Source organism: Echinops telfairi, unplaced genomic scaffold (genome assembly GCF_000313985.2).
Source record: "Echinops telfairi isolate 266 unplaced genomic scaffold, ASM31398v2 ScPeMD7_7;HRSCAF=31, whole genome shotgun sequence".
NCBI lineage: Eukaryota > Metazoa > Chordata > Mammalia > Afrosoricida > Tenrecidae > Echinops > Echinops telfairi.
Window position 1 is genome coordinate 27,153,701 of NW_022103904.1, and position 16,998 is coordinate 27,170,698.

Below are 16,998 nucleotides of genomic sequence, written 5' to 3' on the forward strand. Positions count from 1 at the left end.
AAAAAAAAAAAAAAAGATGCCTTCCGAGCCCTGGTAGGAAGCACTGACAGCAGGAACAGAGAGGAGAGGGCACTGACTCCATAAAACTGGCATGACACCATAGCTGAACACATGAATCTGATTAGCAGGTTTTTGGCTTGGCTAAATAACTGGAGGAGTATACGGAATAACCATTATTTCAAATATTGTGACAGTAGATAAGAAGGTTCTCTATGTGCCTAAAGCACTGATGATAAATTATTAGCATGTAAATTATTAGCAAGTGAGCTAGATGCCCAGGGGAATAGATCTCACCGAGGCTACAGAGATCCAGTACCTGGTACCATTGCTTTAATACTAACTTATATTGTGTGGCTTTAACTAGTTATGTGGTCTATTCTTTGTTGTGCTCAGGAGGGATGACTTAGAGCAAAACTGTAATTTCCAATAATCTTTTTAAAATAAATATTACAAAATGTTTATAACAGCAGAATTCTGGATTCAGTTATTTTGAGAAATATTTTTCAATTTACCTTCACTGGCAAACCTGACAGGGTAGCAAGAGAGAACATTCATTATGATGGTTTTATAGCCTTGGTATGGAGTTTGGCAGTATCCACTGAAAACTTCCAGGCTCAGATTCATTTTTCTGCTCTACAGCATCTGTTCTTGCATGCTCAGTATCAGTAAACTGTGAATGATTTTCTATGGAAAATCTGTCAGCAGAAACTCCTTGGTCCACCTTGACATTGGAAGGGTTAGATAGGAAGGTAGGGGATACGTATACTTATTCATTGTCTCTTTTATTTTCAAAAGAAGTATACTTTGTGAAAAAGTCTCTTTGCTTCCATTACAGAACATTTCCACTACCTATATTCCCATATGCACAGTTTCTAGGTAAAATAATATTAATATTTTTAAATCTCTTGTAGCTGAAATTTACGGATCTGATTCCAGGAAAGTTAAACTAATTTATACTTCTATCAGTCGTGTACAAGTGTATGCTTCATAAAAATTATATGTACTTTAGATGTTCTATGACGTCTACTTCTGTCATTTTCCAATTAAGTAAACTGGAATTCTGGTCTATTATTAAATATTAACACTTTGAACACTTTTGGATGACTCCTTATTAGCTGTATGTCATTTGATTTTGTGATTTGATATTTCTTGCCCATTTATTTGGCGGTCTTAATTTTTTTCCATTTTCCAAAGAACCATCTTGGTTCTTTCAAATGCATTTCTTCCCACTACATTTTTCTCGGTATCTATTCCCAGTGTTTGTTTTCTGCCTTCTGCCTTCGTAGTGTTAGCTGAGCTTTCTTAATGTTTTACACTGAATATTTGATTTCTTTATTAGTAATAAAACATTTACATTTTCATTATTTTTCATTTATTAAATTTTGGTCAAATTCACACTTTCAGCAACTGGAATGACTTGAATTAGGTTATCAGATTTACATATGTGAATTACAGATATGAGATGGAGGTTATAAATTGGAAGTTGCTCTTTCTACCTTGGGATTAGAGCCACATACGAAGTGAGTCACTAAAGTTACATGATACTATTTTCCATATTTTTCCATAGGAAGAGCAGATTGTTCAAGTGCCTATGAGTGCTTTAGAAACTATAGAGAAATAACAAACAATAGCAACACAACGAGAAATATCAGACCCATATATCTAGCTAAGTATCTTTTGGAAGTAGTTTTTTGCTAGAGCAGTGATATTCACTTAAACTAGTGTTTTTGCGATTTAAATGATGTGATGCATTTTTATTGTTGTTTTTGCCTTTATTGTGGGCAGATATCAAAGGACATTCCAATCCAAAGAGTTTACAAGAAATTCTCTCCAAGTTTCTGGATTTCCTGATCATTTGGTATCCTGAAACAAAGAATGTCCTGAAGCTAGGGAAAGAATGGAGAGAAACTCTTAGAAAGCTCAGCTGCTTCTGTGCCTAGAGTGGATTCTATCGTGTGAGTTCTACTGCTAGTCAAGAAGTTCAGCTTTCCTGATGGTGCCCGGCTATCAAAAGATACAGCATCTGGGGTCTTAAAGGCTTGAAGATAAAAAAGCGGCCATCTAGCTCAGCAGCAACAAGGCCCACATGGAAGAAGCACACCAGCCTGTGTGATCACGAGGTGTCGAAGGGATGAGGTATCAGGCATCAAAGAACAAAAAATTATATCATTGTGAATGAGAGAGAGTGCAGAGTGGGGACCCAAAGCCCATCTGTAGGCAACTGGACATCCCCTTACAGAAGGGTCGTGGGGAGGAGACGAGCCAATCAGGGTGTAGGGTAGCAACGATGAAACATATAACTTTCCTCTGGTTCCTAAATGCTTACTCCCCCCATTATCATGATCCCAATTCTACCTTACAAATCCGGCTAGACCAGAGGATGTACCTGGTACAGATAGGAACTGGAAACACAGGGAATTCAGGGTGAATGATCCCTTCAGGACCAGTGGTGAGAGTGGCGATACTGGGAGGGAGGAGGGAGGATGAGGTAGAAAGGGGGAACCGATTGCAAGGATCTACATATAACCTCCTCCCTGGGGGATGGACAACAGAAAAGTGGGTGAAGGGAGACATCGAACAGTGTAAGGTATGACAAAATAATAATAACTTATAAATTATCAAGGATTCATGAGGGAGGGGGAGTGGGAAGGGAGGGGGAAAATGAGGAGCTGATACCAAGGGCTTAAGTGGAGAGCAAATATTTTGAGAATGATGATGGCAACAAATGTACAAATGTGCTTGACAGAATGGATGCATGTATGGATTGTGATAAGAGTTGTACGAGCCCCCAATAAAATGATAATAATAAAAGAAGAAGAAGAAGCTCAGCTTTCCAGGTGACAGTGGGGGGCAGGGTCAAAGGTAAAAATCATTACATCATGCTTGTAGGGACTTGGAAAAGAGGTTTCATTGTTGCCTGTAACAGAAAGGGATTTTTGAGCAAAGACATAGGTAACGATTGAGGCTTAAGTCATGAAGCAAGTCTGAGGGTATAGTATCTGAGGTCCATAAATTAGCCCTTTACCTGCAGCTGCTCTGAGTAAAATGTCAGCACAGGCAGAAACAATATCCTGACGCTAGGTGGCAGAAGTGTTTCACCATTGCCATTTCCTGGCTTAGGAACTATTAGAGCCCTAATGCTAGGACTGTTCACTGCCCACCGCCCACCCCTCTCTAGCCCAGGGACTTCTGAGCAAAAGGACTTCATGTAACTATAAATCCACCCGCTATAATTAGCTGGTTATTAAGGCCTGATTTCCCCACACCCTTTATAAGGCTCCATGCAAAATGCCCGGTCTTATCAGTATAAGAAAACCCGTAACTTCAAATTCCAACTCTGGTTCTCCTTTGAAACCCCAAATTTCTCAGCTGCTGGACACTCACGTGGCCACCCAAGTGCTCCATCATTTTCCTCATTAGAGTGACGTGCCTGGCAGAGCCACTGCTTCATTGTATGAAAAGGTGCTCTGGTGACGGGCGGCTGACAGCTCCAAGGTCAGCCAGTGTGAAGCCCTCAGGCACTGTGCAGCAGAAAGATGAGGCTTACTGCTCCCCAAAATCTGAGAACGCCTCAGGAGTCCACAGATCAGCTCCACTCTGTCCTACAGTCATTATCAGTTGGGATCAACTCAAGGAGAGTGAATTGGGAGTCTTGTTGGATACATGCAAACATTTTTCAACATCTTGATCCTTAGATCCTCATCTAAAAATGGGAATAATAATACTTATTCAGAAAGCTTATTATGAAAATTTAATTTATGAAGTGTTTAACACTTTCTTGATACAGCCTCACCAACTTATAAGATGTTGCCTGAGTTATATAACCCCAGTTTACCACTAGCTTATTGGGAACCTAGTTTCATCACCCATCATTATAAGGATCAGTGCAGTCATCTCCTTGGCAAGTAGCTTCATCCCTGTGATTTTACTGTTGCTCCGTCAGAATGTCATTCGTGTCTACTCAAGAGTGTGGCTCCCATCATCTAGAATATAATTTACAATACAGATGAGGAACACCAGTTTTATGCTGAAAGTACATATATGTTTACATATGTATAGATAGATATAGACATTTCTGTAGACAGATTTTACTGGTGAGACACAGTAACTTCCAGAGAAGAGTCTATTTCAATACAACATATTCTGTCCCAGCATGAGATGGATAGCTTCTCAACTCTCAATTCAGACTAACATACAATTCTGATACCAAAACAGTGATTTTAACACAAAGCAAGAACCCACTGATCTCACTTAAAAATGTAAATGCAAGACCGCCTAGTGGAAGAGTAGCCCATTGAAACCAATCCTGCACTGAAGAGCACAAAGCTTTGGGAGTTCCAAAACCAAATGTACACAAGTGAAACAAACACCAGAGAGAACATGTCCCCACCCCTTAGCAGTGGATCCCGGTCGAGGCTCAAAATGGGTATCAGCTATGCCTCACGAGTGGGCAGGGGCACTGCTATTGTGGTCACTGGCATTAGCACGGGCTTACGCTGGTTGATAACAGAAGTGTGTTTTTGTTTTGTGTTGTATTCATCAATTTCCTTCCATTGCCAGCCAAGGGCACACTCTAGCTTATCGTTGGGTCGGTTGATGATATCCAAGCGCTCATTTTATATCCTCAGGTGATGATTTTCACCATCTCTGAGAACTTGATGGCCCCCTTGGTGTGGTCCTTGGCCAAAGCACAGACTCCTTCATCCACGGGAGACAATGGCGGAGTCTCCAACTTGGTCTCATCCTGCGTGCTTCCAAGTCCCTGAGAGATACTTGGGACCTAGTTAGTATAAGATCACGGACTCAGAATTCCCCAGAGCCTCCCCAGAGATTCAAGACCGTCAAGGTTTGGGGCACTTCGGCTCTTCCCAGCTACTCAAGATTCTGGAGGTGGGAGGGCCTTCCCAGCCATTTTGGCCATGAGAGGTGCTTGGGCCCTCCCAGTCTCTCAAGTTCAAGTTGTCCCAGGGACTTGGGCCAACATGTGACCACTAGTCTTCTTGGACATTCAAATGTTTCTTTTCCCAGGCATGTTTGCCTGAGCAGAGCTGCGGCTACAAGGCCACAGCACTGATCATTGTTGCCTGGGGTGAGCTCCTGGCATCACCAAAACGATTTCTGTTCCCTTTGAAGCCTTTGCAGCAATGGAGTTGGGTTGAAAAAACCCAGGAAACAGTAGGCAGGCTTCCGCATAGGCAACTGGATCCTGTAAAGCAAGTGGCCATGGTTTCAGGGTCTGACACAGCACATGAGTCTTTAAAGGCAATTGGGGAGGCAGACTGGATCTGGGACGCAGCTAAAAAGACCCTTGAGGTGGCAGTAGAGGTCTCTAATGTGGCCAGCAAGGTTCCCCAAGTAGCTGCAGGTGTGCCCTGACAGCTGAAACTGTCCGTGGGGTACAAAAAGTGGTAGCAAAGATCATTTGGTCCTTCAAAGGAGGCCTGCGTTCCTTTGAAGAGATTCTCCATTCCTTGGAGGGGTCCCTAGATTCCCGGGATGGGGAATCAGCAGTGATTCAGCCAAGCCCGTTAGAATGAGGTTGTGTGCTGTGCCTGCATGGCTCCACCTGGGGTTTGCCAAGCGGGCTGGCTGCTCTGCTTGCTGCCCCAAAGGCTAGGCCTGCTGGGTAGGTTGTTGTATTGGTGGAACCTTCTGGGAGGTTGGGGGCCCTGGAAATGGCAGCTCCACTTGAACCTCTGGTCAGCCCTGACTCTGGACGTCTTGGGCAGACAGAGACTAGCAGAAGTTAGCTGGTGCCTGTGAGGCATCCCAGGCCAGGACTTGGGCCTGCTGCATGTCCTGGAACTCCATAGAAGTTGGCAATCCCTGTGGCAATGGGGGTTGGCCCTTGGGGACCTGCCAGATGTTGGCAGGTGGTATGAGATCTGGGTGCCTGGGTGGCCTGCGGACAGCACTGGGAGGATCTGCTGCAGAGTTGCCTGCCCCTTTCAGGCCTGCAGCCTGCCTGGTCACAGGGACGGAGGAGGTGGCAGGGACTGCCAGACAGGAGCCTGGATCTGAGGGGCTGGCCAGGTGTGGAGGGTGGACTTGCAGATTGGGAGTGGGGCCTGGCGCGAAGGCTGTGAGCTCAACCAGATGGATGGTAGGCCCTGGCACATGGGAAGAGGCACCTGACAGGGCAATTTCTGAGGCTTGACAGGTGACCTGCATGGTCTTCCAGGTCAGTGGTGTGGTGTGAAGAAGCCTGCCAGCGTGGTGAAGTGGACTGATAGCCCAGGGGTCTGGCCAACTGTGCCCGGGGGGCCTGAGGGCACAGTGAAACCAGTGGAACCTTTATCATCTAAGATTGGATCAGCGGCTAAGTTTGTGGGACTCAAGAAGCCAGAGACTGAGCAGATGTGACAATTGGTGGCACCCTCGAAGTTGGGCTGAGTGACTGGGGCTCCGGGACTTGGAGACTGGATCATCAGGGTGCCAGGACCAGGCTTGGGCATCTGGGCTGCAGGAGGCAGAAGCTGGGTTATCGAGGGCCCAGGAAATGGAGGCTGGACTGTTGGAGCTCCTGGCATCGAAGTTTGGACCATCTGGGCTCCAGGAGTCAATGACTGGGCCATCAGGACACCTGGAACTGGAGGCTGGGTCATCGGGATCCCTGTGAGGGCAGGATGGGATATTTGTGCAACTCTGGCTGCAGAGGTTGAGCCACTGGCAAACCCACTGTAGGAGGATGAACCATCTCAGTCCCCAAAGCAGGAGGATGAGCCATCAGGATCTCCCGAGGGAGAGGGTGCACCATTGGGGCGGCAGAAGGGGGCAGGTGTGCCATCAGTGTGCCCGGATATACGAGTCCCTGGAGGGGGTGGGTGGGCCATGGAGATTCTAGGAGCTGAACAATGGACCAAAAGAACTCCTGGTGCTGGAGACTGAGCCTACTGGACTACTGGAGGATGCCAAGAGTAAGACAGAACCACTGGGGCCCCTAGGGCAGGAGGTTGGGCCACTGGGGTTGAAGGCTGGCCCTCCAGAGCCACCCAGGCAGGCTGAGGTGCCTGCCAAATGGCCGAAGAAAACTGGTCAATTGGAGGTGGATCCCAAGGGCTGGGCCCTCGAAGTGGCGGGCAGGCCTCGGATCAGAACCCTGATGCTACAGACAGGGGACTTCGCTGCCTCGGTGGGAAGACACGAACCACCCAGATTCTTACTTAGCTGTGACATCCCTTTGCTCTCACAGGGGCTGGGGTCCTGCCCTCAGAGAAAACAATGCCCATGTGGCTGCGGAGGCTCCCTCCCTGCTGACCGCTGAATAGGAAGTGCCCTGCAGCTTTCCACCTTAAGGGGGAAGTGGGAAATGAGCCCAATCCCGGCCTCTTCTGCACCCTCCCTGACCAGCACCAGTGGACAGAGCACAGGGGTGTCTACCAGAAATCCTGGCTAACGAGAGATCCTTTCCCCACATGTGTCCAGTTCCCAAATGCAGGCTGCTCAACCTTTCCAAGGACGACTTTCCACAAGAAAGTGACAACGACACAATTATGTTTTAGAATGATCACTGCACGGCAGGATAAAGTGAGACAGACCACTGGGATTAGGAAAGGTATGCAGCAAGTGGGAGATAGTGTGGCCGTCTCTCTGATAGGAACTGGAGGATGTGAGAAGTCCCTATGTGCACAAGATTTAAGAGTAATAGTAATAATAGAGGTAGAAGTACTCTCAGCAGTGTCCTTCAAAATTGGTAATTTATGGATTCTAAATGAATGAGTATCTACTCCCAAGGATTTTATTGCCTTTAGGGATTAGAGAATGTGGGGGTGACAATTTGCCTGTTTGCTGCTACTACTGTATCAGATTATCACAAGTGTGCAGTTTTAAAAAGGATGGTTATTTCTCACAGTTCGAGAGATTAAAAGTCCAAATCCGTGTTTTGGTCCTGCCATCCCTTCCTTCTTCCTAGTCCTTGACTTGTCCTGATGCCCCTGCTTTGCAGATAATCCCCACATGATCTGTGTATCTCTGTGTCCATTTGGCCTTTTTAGACTTCAGAAGCGATTAGGTTTAGGACAGGGGTTCTCAACCTTCCCAATGCCACGACCCTTTCATACAGTTCCTCGTGTTGTGGTGCCCCCCCCCCCCAACCATAAGATCTTTTTCGTTGCTACTTCATCACTGTCATTTTGCTACTGTTATGAATCGGGCGACTCCTGTGAGAACCGCTGGTATGGGCACGTAGCAGGGCACAAAGAAATGTGTTATACAAAATGGATGATGCCACGCCTTGTGGTTTCCAGGATTTGTCTTGGTGGTACAACTCCTCTCAGTTTGGATTTCAAACTTCCACAGGGATTTGGGCACACTTCAATAGAGACAACGTAACACATATCACACTCGGATTGTCTCAATAGCAACTCTGCCTTCAGACTGTGCGTCCCTTTCATTTTATTTATCAACATATAAATTCTACTCAATCTGAAGCCCATTTTGTCACTTTTAGTACAAAGAAAAAGTCATCAGAAACGGAGTTCTTCCATTACGTTGTTCTTTTTCATGATGATGACTATTTGAGCTTCACTACTCCATTCTGTGGGTTATCCCACAAGTTATTACCAACAGAGTTTTGAATAACTAACATAATTTCAACTCTGAATAAATCCATTCCATGAAAGGAGTCCCCGTTTACTCCAGCAGGTAGTGCAGAAGTCAAACAAGAAGGGCCAAGGATTATAAAAGGGGAAAACGTGTCACTGTCAAAGGTGTCAACTATTATTTTTAAATCACCTTATTGCGGGCGTGTACAGCTCTTATCACAATCCATGCATCCATCGTGTCAAGCACATTTGTACATTTGTTGCCATCATCATTCTCAAAACATTTGCTTTCTACTTGAGCCTTTGATATCAGCTCTTCAATTTTTCCTCTCCAGCCCTGCTCCCTCCTCCTTCATGAACCCTTGATAAGTTATAAATTATTATTATATTGTCATGTCTTACACTGTCCGACGTCTCCCTTCACCCACTTTTCAGTTGTTCATCCCCCGGGGCAGGGGGATTATATGTAGATTCTTTTCATCGGTTCCCCCTTCTTCCCCACCTTCCCCTTACCCAACCGGTATAGCCAATCTCACCACTGGTCCTGAGGGGTTCATCTGTCTTGGATTCCCTGTGTTTCCAGTTCCTATCTGTACCAGCGTACATGCTCTGGTCTAGCCAGATTTGTAAGGTAGAATTGGGATCGTCAGAGTGTGGGGGAGGAAGCATTCAAGAACTAGAGGAAAGTTGCATGTTTCATCATTGCTACACTACACCCTGATGGGCTTGTGTTCTCCGTGGGTGTTAACTACTATCACTTACGAAATTCTTTAGCAGATGCTCAAACAAGGACAGCGGTTCTCAACCTGGGGGTCTGGACCCCTTTGGGGGTTGAACAACCCATTCACAGGGGTCACCTAAGATCATCGGAAAACACATAAATATTTCACTATAAGCCACCCAAGGGGAGGGTTTGTTTATATCTCCACAGGGAAAGAGGAACCAGACTTCAACCCAGTGCTCCAAGATGTGAATGCAACATGCCGGCGTGGAGTAGGGAACCAGTGGAGAGGTCTGATGGGCCGGTCCCAATCCCAACTACGTGGACACTTGCCCCTCTCCCTAGAAGAATTTATTTCAGAGGACAGTATTGAAGCTGCAGCTCAGGGAGAGGGACATGTCTGATCAGAGCACATGGGAGCAAATGAAGGGGGAGGAAGAGAGAGTGGAGCACATTCTGACCCACCAAGTCTTGAGAATGGTATTCGTGCTCAGAGCAGCCAATCCACAAAGAGGACCATATGGCTGGCCCCACTATGAAACACAACATCCCTCACTGACCCATAGCCCTACAGGGGACAACACTGGAGACACAATGTGGGAATTGCGCCCAATCTGACCCCACCACACTGAGGCAAAACACTAAGGGCATGCAATAGAACTAAGGGGAACAGAGCAACGAAGTCCCCAGGGAATACCAAAAATAACAATGGGCCCAGGGCATGGCACCCATCAGACTCGACCGGAAAACACTCCTAAAGGCCACCAAACAGTCCTTGAACTAACTACAGGCTTTTCTTTTTCGCTGTAGTTGTGTTGTGGGTTTGTCATTGGCTTTTTGTTGTTGCTTGGTTTTGTGCATGTTATTATCTTGTTTTTGTGCATGTTATCATCTTTGCAGGTCTGTCTAAATAAGATAGGCTGGATGAACAATCTGGGGGAGAAAACAATGGGACCGGCAGTTCCGGAGGGACATGGGAGAGGGGGAGGTGGGGGAAAAGGACGTAGTGTTAACAACCCAGGGACAAGGGAACAAGTGACCCAAATCGGTGGCGAGGAGGGTGTAGGAGGCCTGGGAGGGCATGATCAAGGGTAATGTAACCGAGAGGAATTACTGAAACCCAAATGAAGGCTGAACATGATAGTGGGACAAGAGGAAAGTGAAAGGAAATAGAGGAAAGAACTAGGAGGCACAGGGCATTTACAGAGGTCTAAATACAGGCATGTACATAGGTAAACCTATTTATATATGAGGATGGGGGAATAGATCTATGTGCATATATTTATAGGTATAGTATTAAGGTAGCAGATGGACATTGGGCCTCTACCCAATACTTTGTTCTATTAAACTGGCATTCCATGATGCTCACCTTCCTGACACTATCGCTGAAGACAAAGTGGGTGCATAAGCAAATGTGATTACGGGGATGGTGCCCAGCTATCAAAAGATATAGCGTCTAGGGTCTTAAAGACTTGAAGATAAATAAGCAGCCATCTAGCTCAGAAGCAACAAAGCCCACACAAAAGAAGCACACCAGCCTGTGTGATCACAAGGTGTTGAAGGGATGAGGTACCAGGCAACAAAGAACAAAATATCATATCATTCTGAATGAGGAGTGGTACGGAGTGGGGACCCAAAGCCCATCTGTAGGCAACTGGACATCCCCTTACAGAAAGGTTGCAGGGAGGAAAGGAGCCAGTCAGGGTGCAATGTAGCAAAGATGAAACATACAATTTTCCTCTAGTTCCTAAATGCTTCCCTCCCACTATCAATATCATGATCCCAATTTTACCTTACAAATCTGGCTAGACCACAGGATGTACACTGGTACAGATAGGAACTGGGAACCCAGGGTGGATGATCCCTTCAGGACCAGTGGTGAATGGGAACACCAGGAGGGTGGAGAGAGGGTGAGTAGGAAGGGGGGAACCGATTACAGGGATCCATATATAACCTCCTCCCTGGGGGACGGACAACAGAAAAGTGGGTGAAGGGAGATGTCGGACTGTGTAAGATATGACAAAGTAATAACTTATAAATTATCAAGGGTTCATGAGGGTGGGGGGAGCGGGGAGGGAGAAAAAAATGAGGAGCTGATGCCAGGGGCTTTCGTGGAGAGCAAATGTTTTGAGAATGATGAGGGTAATGAATGTACAAATATGCTTTACACAATTGATGTATGTATGGACTGTGATGAGTTGTATGAGACCTCAATAAAATGATTTATATATATTACATATTATTTTGTTATTAATCAGTGTTTTGTTTAATTTGTAAGTGAAAATACATCCTTCATATCAGATATTTACATTATGAATCATAACAGTAGCAAAATTACAGTTGTGAAATAGCAATGAAAGTAATTTTATGGTTGGGGGTCACCACCACAAGACAACTGTATTAAAGGGTGGCGGCATTACAAAGGTTGAGAACCACTGAAGTAGGAGGTAAAAATTGAGCCTCAATAATTCTGTTGTCACAAGTAAAATCAGTTGTTACTGAGTTGATTCAGAAACCTGGTGACCTTATATGCACCAGCGTAGAACTGTGTTTCAAAGAATTTTCAAAGGCTGATTTTTTAAAGTAGTAGTTTGTCAAGCCTTTCTTTCAAGACGATGCCACGTGGACTTAAATGTCCAACCTTTTGGTTAAAGGTCAAGAAAACTAACCACACTACTCAGAGATTCCTGTTAGGACGAGGGAACATAGGTAAATATAATTTATCCTATGATAATACTTTAGTCAATTACAAGCAATACTCTCAAACCTAGACCACTTGGCTGTCTCAGCTTATCTATACACAAATTACCATCCCTTAGCCTCAAATATATGAGGAGTCAAGGGATATAGACCCCTTTGTGAAATCTATCTCCCTTGATAACAATAAGACCAAACACTACTCTGAATCCAGTGGGAAGCTTGTACTATAAACTTTAAATTGTGCTGTTGGGTGCCCTGAAGGGAGTTCTGACTCAGTGACCCCATGTACAACAGAGAAACAATGGCTGGGGCTGTGCCCTTCTCGTCATCTTTCCTGTCGAGCCCCCTGGTTGCAGCCCCGATGTCAATCTATCTTGTTGAAGGTCTTGCCTTTTTTTGGCTGACGCTATACTAACAATGTTGGTCTTCTTGAAGGACTAATCCCTCAGGATAAAATGTCTACACTATATGATAAAAAGTCTTATCATTCTTACTTCTAAGAAGCATTTTAGCTGCACTTCTTCAAAGATAGATTTGTTGGTTCTTCTAATATTCCATGGTACAGTCAGTATTCCCGCCAACACTATTATTTAATGTATTACTTATACATTAAATATTAATTATATTAATACATCAGTTTTTCTCTAGCCTGCCTTAGCAAACTTTCACATGCATGAGGCAACTGAAAAAACAATGGCTTGCCTCAGACACACATTAGTACTCAATGTGGTATATGAACTCTTCAAATTTGTAAGCCAATGAAATAAATCAGCTGTCATGAGCATTGATTAAGGATCCTTGCCAATTTAAATTTTTCTCTAATTATTTTATTATTCTAGTTGTCAAGACATATTCCATGACAACGGTAGTGTTTTCATCAGTGTTTCAAATCCTCTTCACTTTCAGCCATAAAGGTTATGTCATCTGCATACTGAAAGTTGTTAATGAGCCTCCTTTCGATTCTGATATATCACTCTTTTCCATACAGTCCAGCTTCTCAGACTACTTCCTCGGCATACAGATTAAATATAGGGAAAGGATACATGGTGACATACATCTTTCCTGATTGTACAATTGTCTGTTTGAACAACTATTTCTTGAACAGGTTCCACATGAACACAATGAAATGTTGTGGAATCCTTTTTGGCACCATGATTCATAGTGAAATCCCCTTGCATAATCAATAAAATACAAATAAACATCTTTCTGGTATTCTTCTTTCAGCCAAGATTCACCTGACCTCAGTTATAATGTGTCTTTCATATCTCTTCAGAATCCAGGCTGAATTTTTAGAAGCTTATAGATTGCTATAAGCAAGTCTTGAATTTTCTTCAACAAAATGCCGTGTATAATATTAATGACATTGTTTGATAATGTCCATTCTGTTGGATCAACTTTCTTTGGAAGGTGCACATTATGTATCTCTTCCAATCCGTTGCCTAAGTAACTGTTTTCTTACAAGTTTCTTGTCTTTCCCCAAAGCCTTCAGTGCAACTTGGGCTTCCTTCTTCCTTCAGTTCCATTGATTCTTGGTCATATGCTGCCTTCTGACATGGTTTAACAAATGAATTCTTTTAATACAGTGAACTTGCATATTCCTATTATCTTATTGTGATGTTTCTCACATTATACAATCTTTTCCCATGGAATCTTTCAATGATGCAACACAAAATTTTCTTTAACTCGCCTATGAATGAACAATTGGTGATCTGGTCCATAGTTAGCCCCTGGCCTTGTGACAGATTGTATTGAGCTTATCCATTGTCTCTTTCCACAGATGTAGTTGATTTTATTCCTATGTAGTCCATCTAGTGAGTTTCATATATACAACCCTCATTTCTATTGAAATATTTACAAGAATAATTCATTGGTTTTGCAAAATTCTATCATGTGATCTCCACCATTATTTCTAGCACCGACTCATCTTTTTTCCCAATATTCGCATCCCAATGACCAGTATTTATTAATGTTTGATCGGTTTCAGACTAAAAAAAAGTCATAAAATTAAATTTCATCATGGTCTTTAATAGTGCATAAATTTGAGTAATATATTAATTGGCCATCCTTGTAGGCATATAAATATTATTCTTTCACAAGCAGTATTGTACTTTAAGACATTACTTTGTGCATTCTACATCTTGTTAATAGATATTTGAAGCTATTTCTTTTCGAGTTGGGACACATCAAGTAATCAATGTCTTGAAAGCTTTGCTCCGTCCAAGTCATTATTTCCACTCTTTTTTGAGGAAGCAGCTCCTCCCCAGTCACATTGAGTGCCTTCCAGCCAAAGGGAACTCTCTCCGATAGTGTTTCATTGCTATTCATAAGGTTTTTAGTGCCTAATTTGTCAGAAATATTCAATTCCTTCTTTCTAGTCTGTCTTATTCTGGAAGCTCTCCTAAAACCTGTACTCTTACTGGCATTTGAAATAGTAATGCCATAGCTCACAGTATCACAGCAACATGCAAGCTACCAGAGTACAACACACACACAGAGGAGGCATGGAGGACTTAAATATGTCTCCCAACAATGTCCAGGAAGTAAAATATGTTTGGAGACTGATTATAGAAGGAATTGTACAATGCTGCTTGACACAACTGAAATATGAAATGATAGGACATATGTATTAACTCCCAAGTATAAATATATTAAAAGGGAAAAAAAGGCACAGATTCAGAAATGGGTTTTGGGTTCACACTAAATTCTAACTCCAAGTTAAGAACAATTAGTTTTACACTATGGCCCTGCTCAATACTCACCCCCAGGAAGGGAACACAGAAGATATGGGTGCTATAGTAAAATATGGCAAAGAATTTAGATGGGGCCCGACCATCAGATAAAATAGCATCTAGGGTCTTAAAAGCTTGTGTCCAAGCAAGTAGCCATCTAAGTGAGATATCAACTAAGTCCACATGGAAGAAGCACACCATCATCAGTCAGCCAAAGAGTGTAATCCATATATCCAAAATCAAAGGAGGGATTAGTTTCAGAGCCTAAATTGTGAGAATCTGATGTGCAGAAGACAATGAATGATAGTGGGAGCCAAAGATTCATCTATAGAATAGGAAATAAGCCTCTGGAGAACTCCCCCTATCTAAAATTGAGGGGTGGGAGGAAAGGGGCCACTAAACAGAGTGCTTGGAAGAGGCAATTATAGAAGACCAAAGGCATAAATCTGACTTAAACAGTGAACATTTTGTCAGTAGGAAAAATGCCAGGGAACAAGTGATTCCAAAACAGTGGCAGCGAGGGTGTGAGAAGCCTGGTAGGGATTGATCAAGGGCAATGTTAACTGAGAGAAATTACTGAAACCCAAACGAAGCCTGAGCATGATAGTGGGACAAGAGGAAACTAGAATGAAAGAGGGAAGAACTAAGAGGCAAAGGGCATTTATAGAGGTCTAAATACAGGCATGTACATATGTAAATATATTTATATATGTTGACGGAGAAATAGATCTGTGTGCATATATTTATTTTTAGTATTACGACAGCAGATGGACATTGGACCTCCACTCAAGTACTTCCTCAATGCAAGAACACTTGGTTCTATTAAACTGGCATTCCATGAGGCCCACCTTCTCGACACAACCGCTGAAGACAAAGCGAATGAATAAGCAAATGTGGTGAAGAAAGCTGATGGTGCCCAGCTATCAAAAGATATAGCATCTGGGGTCTTAAAAGCTTGAAGGTAAAGAAGCGGCCATCTAGCTCAGAAGCAACAAAACCCACATGGAACAACATATCAACCTGTGTGATCACGAGGTGTCGAACGGATCACTGAAGACAAGTGGGTGCATAAGCAAATGTGGCGAAGAAAGCTGATGGTGCCCGGCTATCAAAAAGTATAGTGTCTGGGGTCTTAAAGGCTTGAAGGTAATCAAGCGGCCATCAAGCTCAGAAGCAACAAAGCCCACATGGAAGAAGCACACCAGCCTATGCAACCACGAGGTGTCGAAGGGATCAGGTATGTAAGACATCATCAGAACAAAAAATCTTACCATAGTGAATGATGGGGGGGAGTGCAGAGTAGAGATCCAAAGCCCATTAGTAGGCCACTGGAGATCCCCTTGCAGAGGGGTCTCATGGAGGAGATGAGCCAGTCAGGGTGCGATGTAACAACGATGAGAAATACAACTTTCCTCTAGTTCCTAAATGCTTCCTCCCCGCTCCCACTACCATGACTCGAATTCGACCTTGAAAGTCTGGCTAGACCAGAGGAGGTACACTGGTACAGATAGGAACTGGAAATACAGGGAATCCAGGGCGGATGATCCCTACAGGACCAGTGGTGTGAGTGGCAAAACAGGGAGGGTAAAGGGAGAATGGGTAGGAAAGAGGGAACCGATTACAAGGAACTATATATGTGACCTCCTCCCTGGGGGACAGACAACCGAAAAGTGAGTGAAGGGAGACGTCGGACAGGGCAAGAGATGACAAAATAACAATTTATAAACTATCAAGGGCTCATGAGGGTAGCGGGGAGGGAGGGGAAAAATGAGGACCTAATGTCCGGGGGTTTAAGTGGAGAGAAAATGTTTTGAGAATGATGTACAAATGCGCTTTACATAATTGATGCGTGTATGGATTGCGTTAACAGTTGTATGAGCCCCTAATAAAATGCTTAAAAAACAAACAATACCAGGCGGGTAAGGTAAAGGTGGGGGAGAAAGGGTAAACCAATCACAATGATCTCCATGTAACTCACTCCCAGGGAAACAAGACAACAGAAAAGCGGGTGAAGGGAGACAGTGGTCGACATAAGACATGAAAAAAAAATAATGTAAATTATCCAGGGTTCATGAGGGTGGAAGAGGAAAATGAGGAACTGATACGAAGGGCTTTAGAAAGAAAATGTTTTGAAAATGATGACAGCATATGCCCACATGTGCTCAACACAATGGATATATGTATGGATTGTGATCCCAATAGAATTTTAAAAAACTGTTGGAAAAAATATTTCTGACTCATGTCCTCACCAGCTAAGCCAGCGGTTCTCAATCTGTGGGTTGCGACTCCTTTGGAGGTCGAACGA

At 43.8% G+C, this 16,998-nt stretch overlaps 1 protein-coding gene across 1 annotated transcript; it reads right to left on the reverse strand.

The window, feature by feature from the left end:
• Nucleotides 1–5,736: 5,736 nt before the first annotated feature.
• Nucleotides 5,737–7,176, reverse strand: MAGEL2 (MAGE family member L2). Its single transcript, XM_045286302.1, is given in 6 exon segments — nucleotides 5,737–6,199; nucleotides 6,201–6,371; nucleotides 6,373–6,641; nucleotides 6,644–6,800; nucleotides 6,802–7,065; nucleotides 7,067–7,176. Coding segments are annotated over 6 exon segments (1,434 nt in total).
• Nucleotides 7,177–16,998: the final 9,822 nt, after the last annotated feature.